We start from the raw sequence: 3998 nt of genomic DNA on the forward strand, positions 1-3998 counted from the left end.
GGCTACAACTCCTCCTGCAGGACTCCTTTTCTCAGCAAGAGGGAGGTAATGGATAGACTGTGCATGCTGGAGCAGCTGCTCCTCACTTAAATCAGTGCGTGAAAGAATTTGGCCGGATAGTTTATACATACAACAGAGTATAAACAGGACAGTGATCCAGTATTTTGTCAGGGACTAGGAAAGGAGAGTATCTTCAAACCTTGCAGCTTCTCTTCTCCAGGTGCGACTGAGCTCATCACTAGCCTCCAGAGTCACCAATTCCTAGGGAAGGTCTCCTCAGGAGTCCCCTCCCAGCAGCGGGGGGCGGGGGGCACAAAGCCCAAGGACAGCCCTGAGGCTCCACCACGGGAAGGAACTCAGCTCCAGGGTAAAGCTCTGCCGAGCACCACGGCCACGTCTGAACCGAGAAACCCACAGGGAGCGCCGTGTCGCAGAGCAGCACGCTCAAAGGCCTGGACAGCCCCTGCACCCCTCAAACAGAGCACGAGCTACAAGCACGAGAGTTAATCACTGTGTGCGCAGCCACTCCGCTCCTTCGTCAGCTCTGCCTCCAACGCTTCCTCTCGGAGAGACCACCCCCATCTCAGCCTCCCCTATTTCGCTCCAAGAGAAGGGACGCCTCTGGGGAAGAAGATTCACAAGTCAGGGTCTCTCCCCTTGGAATCAGGCCCCTGGAGCACGGCCTCTCTCCTGAGGGGAAGGGCTGGATGCTGAAATTGCATGAATTTCATGCGGAAAGAAATTTGTCCCCTAAAATCTGTGTGTGTGTGAGACACAGAGAGAGAGGGGGGTTCTCTTTTTGCTGCTGGGCCCTAATCTTCCTGCCCAATGTGTCATATGCTGATGCCTCCCTCAAAAAAAAAAGATGGGATCTGAATGAAATTCTGCACAGGAACAAGAGCCTGGATACAACAGGGCCCAGCCCCACACCAGGGTCAAACAACAGCACCTCAGAGGCGGCTCTTTAAAGCGTCTAGGAGCTGTAAGCCCCATGTTTTGGCAAATAATTAAACCCATCCCTCACGGGAAGCTCACCACCAGGTAACTACACCCAGGACACTGCACAAACCGGAACTATTTGACTTTTGCTTTCATCTAGATGGACACACTGAATTCAAGCCACTTGGTAAAAAGCCACCGCCTGCCCCACAGGACAGGTTTGGTCTTGGGCTCGTAATACTGAATTCGTACTTTAAATATTCCCTTGTGCTTCAGCATAATCTGCACAAATTTGAATCTAAATATTTGTCTGTGCTAAAGTGCCCCAAAAGGTCCCACACTGAATCAGAGGAGATGAGCACGAGGTCAGATTTTCCATCAGCCACTCTTGTCACCCGAGCACCCTGTCTGCGCTGTGACCGCAGCCACCCACGTGCGCCCCGCACGCCCCAGCAGCACGGCCTCACCTCATTCTCCTCCTCGTTGTGCAGGGGCTGGGTATAAGCATCTGGTTTCCGGATCAGAGGGTCCACCAGCACCAGGAAAGCCATGTAGAGCAGCAGAGCCCCCACCACGGACAGGTAAATGATGATGATCACCTGCAGGAAAGGACAGCATGGTGGAAAGGCATCAGCAGCGTACACAAAAGCACCACAGAGGCCAGGAAACTCCCTTCACAGCTGCCTCCGATGACTGGTCTCTTCTCTCATTCTAATTTTGCTTGCTTGAAAGTCTCTTGCACTTTCAGGAAGGCCCATGAGATGTTAAGCGCCATCACTGCATAAACCGTGCAGATCTCCTCCGCGCTGTGCCAGCTTCAGACACGTGCTACATGTGAAAGGAGACCGACGAGATGGGTCCCTGGTCCGAGGTGCTTGGCAACGTCACACATGCTCAACAAGACAACCAGTTCAACGAGACAGCCAGCTCCTCCCTGCCAGGAGCCTCCCGACTCACACACGGTGCTCTTGGCACTACCACCACGTACTGGCTGGGATAGTTTTATTTTCCCTTTCTGGGCTTCTCTCCAGGAAGCCACCAGCCTAGCTGTGGCACGGCAAGAAGGAGCCAGGCCCAGCAGCAGACCTGCAGTTACCTTGATAGTGGTGGTGCTGCGCTCCTCGTACTTGCACTCACACAGCAGGCAGTAGGCCTCCACGTCGTTCCCCGGCACCGGCATCGGCTCCACAACATGCAGGCAGTTGCTGCAACAGAAAGAAACCAAAAATCAGCAACAGGACGAGGTGAAATTGATGCTCTGCAGAAGGATGCTGGCGCGACTTCTTCTGTGTCCCAGCTTTCCCATCAGGCTGGTAACGCTGATCTGGTTTTAAGAGTTGCCCTCAGAGCTCAGCTACCCCAAACTTCCTGGGGAAGACCGTCCAAGCACCTTCTGCAGGGATCTGGTCCAGGTGAAAAGGACTGGAGGCCATACCCTACAATCTGCTGAGAGCCATGGCGTAAGAAATCACACCTCCCAGATTCCTCAGCTCTGTTCAAAGAACGCCCCTTGCCTGGACAGAACGTCACAGAATCACAGAATTGTTGAGGCTGGAAAAGACCTCTGAGATCATCAAGTCCAGCCTATGACCCAACACCACCACAACGGCTAGACCATGGCACTAAGTGCCAAAACCGCTTCCTTTGCAAATGCACAGGCAGGGAATTACCTCTCAGGCTTCAACCCACAACTTACCAGTCCTTCTGCGACACATTCTTGTTGTAAATGTGCCCGCTGATGTTGCGGTACGGGGGACAGATGCACTTGCAGCGGATGTCCTCCGAGCTCTGCAGAAGCAAGAGGAGGTGGCGTTAGCGAGTGAACACGTTGGTGAGGCAGTTCTGCTGCATCCAGCGAAGTGGGAGAAGGCAAAATATTCTCTGAGAGGCGACTTCACAGTGTCTCTCTTCTTCCTGTGCTGCTTTCACATCAATCACTTCACAGTTTTAAAACGTCCTGAGTAGCTCTGCTCCAGACACCGGGTCCTTTTCCAACGTTCTCCAAGAGGCGACTTCACAGTGTGTCTCTTCTTCCTGTGCTTTCACATCAATAACTTTACAGTTTTAAAACGTCCTGAGCAGCTCTGCTCCAGACACCGGGTCCTTTTCCAACAAATTTTAAAATGCAAACTGCACAGAAGATGTCACGGTAGAGAAGACTGTCACGCACAGTCACAGCTCTGTGTCGGATAAGTACACAGCTGCTGTAGCGCTCCTTATCTTTGCAGACCTCCACAGAAAAACAGCTGCTTCTCTGCCATTTTGGTTTCTGCTGTACTACACACATGGCTCAGTGCTTGCGTCTGAAGCTCTTAGAATCACAAAGGTCGGAAAAGACCTCTAAGATCATCAAGTCCAACCGTCAAAGCAAACCACGACTATTAAACCATGTCCCCAAGTGCCACGTCTACACATTTTTTGAACACCTCCAGGGATGGTGACTTCACCACCTCCCCGGGCAGCCTCTTCACTCACCTTGCTGGCTTGGGCTGGAGGAGAGAGGATGCAGCAGAGCAGCGCAGTGAGCAGCACGGAGCTCGCACACAGCCGGGGGCACTGGGCAAACATCATGGAAGCCTAAGGAAACAAAAATTCACATCCGTGATGGAGGATCTTGGCTGAACGCAGCCAGAACGAGTCAGTTTGTGCTTTCTTTTTTGGCCTGCTTGCCTCTGTTTTGCTCAAGAAGTACAAATTCATCCCTGAATCATGGCTGACGCCCGTCAAGAAAATCCTGGAAACACTCTACAGAGATCCCAAGAAACACTCCTATCAGAAAAGCTTCCACCATCTAGAGCCACACATCCAAACCACCACAGTCCTGCAAAAAACATTGTCAACTTCTTTACAATTTGTCTTCTGCAACCGCACATAACCTCCTACAACCCTTTTACTATTGCTGAGCTCTGCAAGGGGTATTTTGCTGCTGACAGTCTTGCCCAGTAGAAGATACAGAACCAGGGAAACCACAGACTAAGAGTGACCTGAAGTGACTGTGGCCTCACTGCTGCACTGCAAAATGTTAAATCATTCACCCACTGATACTCCAGGTTTCCTTC

At 52.0% G+C, this 3998-nt stretch overlaps 1 protein-coding gene across 1 annotated transcript in view; it reads right to left on the bottom strand.

The window, feature by feature from the left end:
• Positions 1 to 3512, bottom strand: part of TMEM9 (transmembrane protein 9) — a 4245-nt gene extending 733 nt beyond the window's left edge. The window contains exons 1-4 of the mRNA XM_009874519.1: positions 3415 to 3512; positions 2636 to 2727; positions 2036 to 2144; positions 1407 to 1538 (exon numbers count right to left, since the gene is read on the bottom strand). Of these exons, the coding sequence (XP_009872821.1) occupies positions 1407 to 1538; positions 2036 to 2144; positions 2636 to 2727; positions 3415 to 3510 (429 nt within the window). The 5' untranslated portion in view covers positions 3511 to 3512. The remainder of the gene's footprint in view (positions 1 to 1406; positions 1539 to 2035; positions 2145 to 2635; positions 2728 to 3414) is intronic.
• Positions 3513 to 3998: the final 486 nt, after the last annotated feature.

This window comes from Apaloderma vittatum, unplaced genomic scaffold, assembly GCF_000703405.1.
Source record: "Apaloderma vittatum isolate BGI_N311 unplaced genomic scaffold, ASM70340v1 scaffold32458, whole genome shotgun sequence".
Classification (NCBI taxonomy): Eukaryota; Metazoa; Chordata; class Aves; order Trogoniformes; family Trogonidae; genus Apaloderma; species Apaloderma vittatum.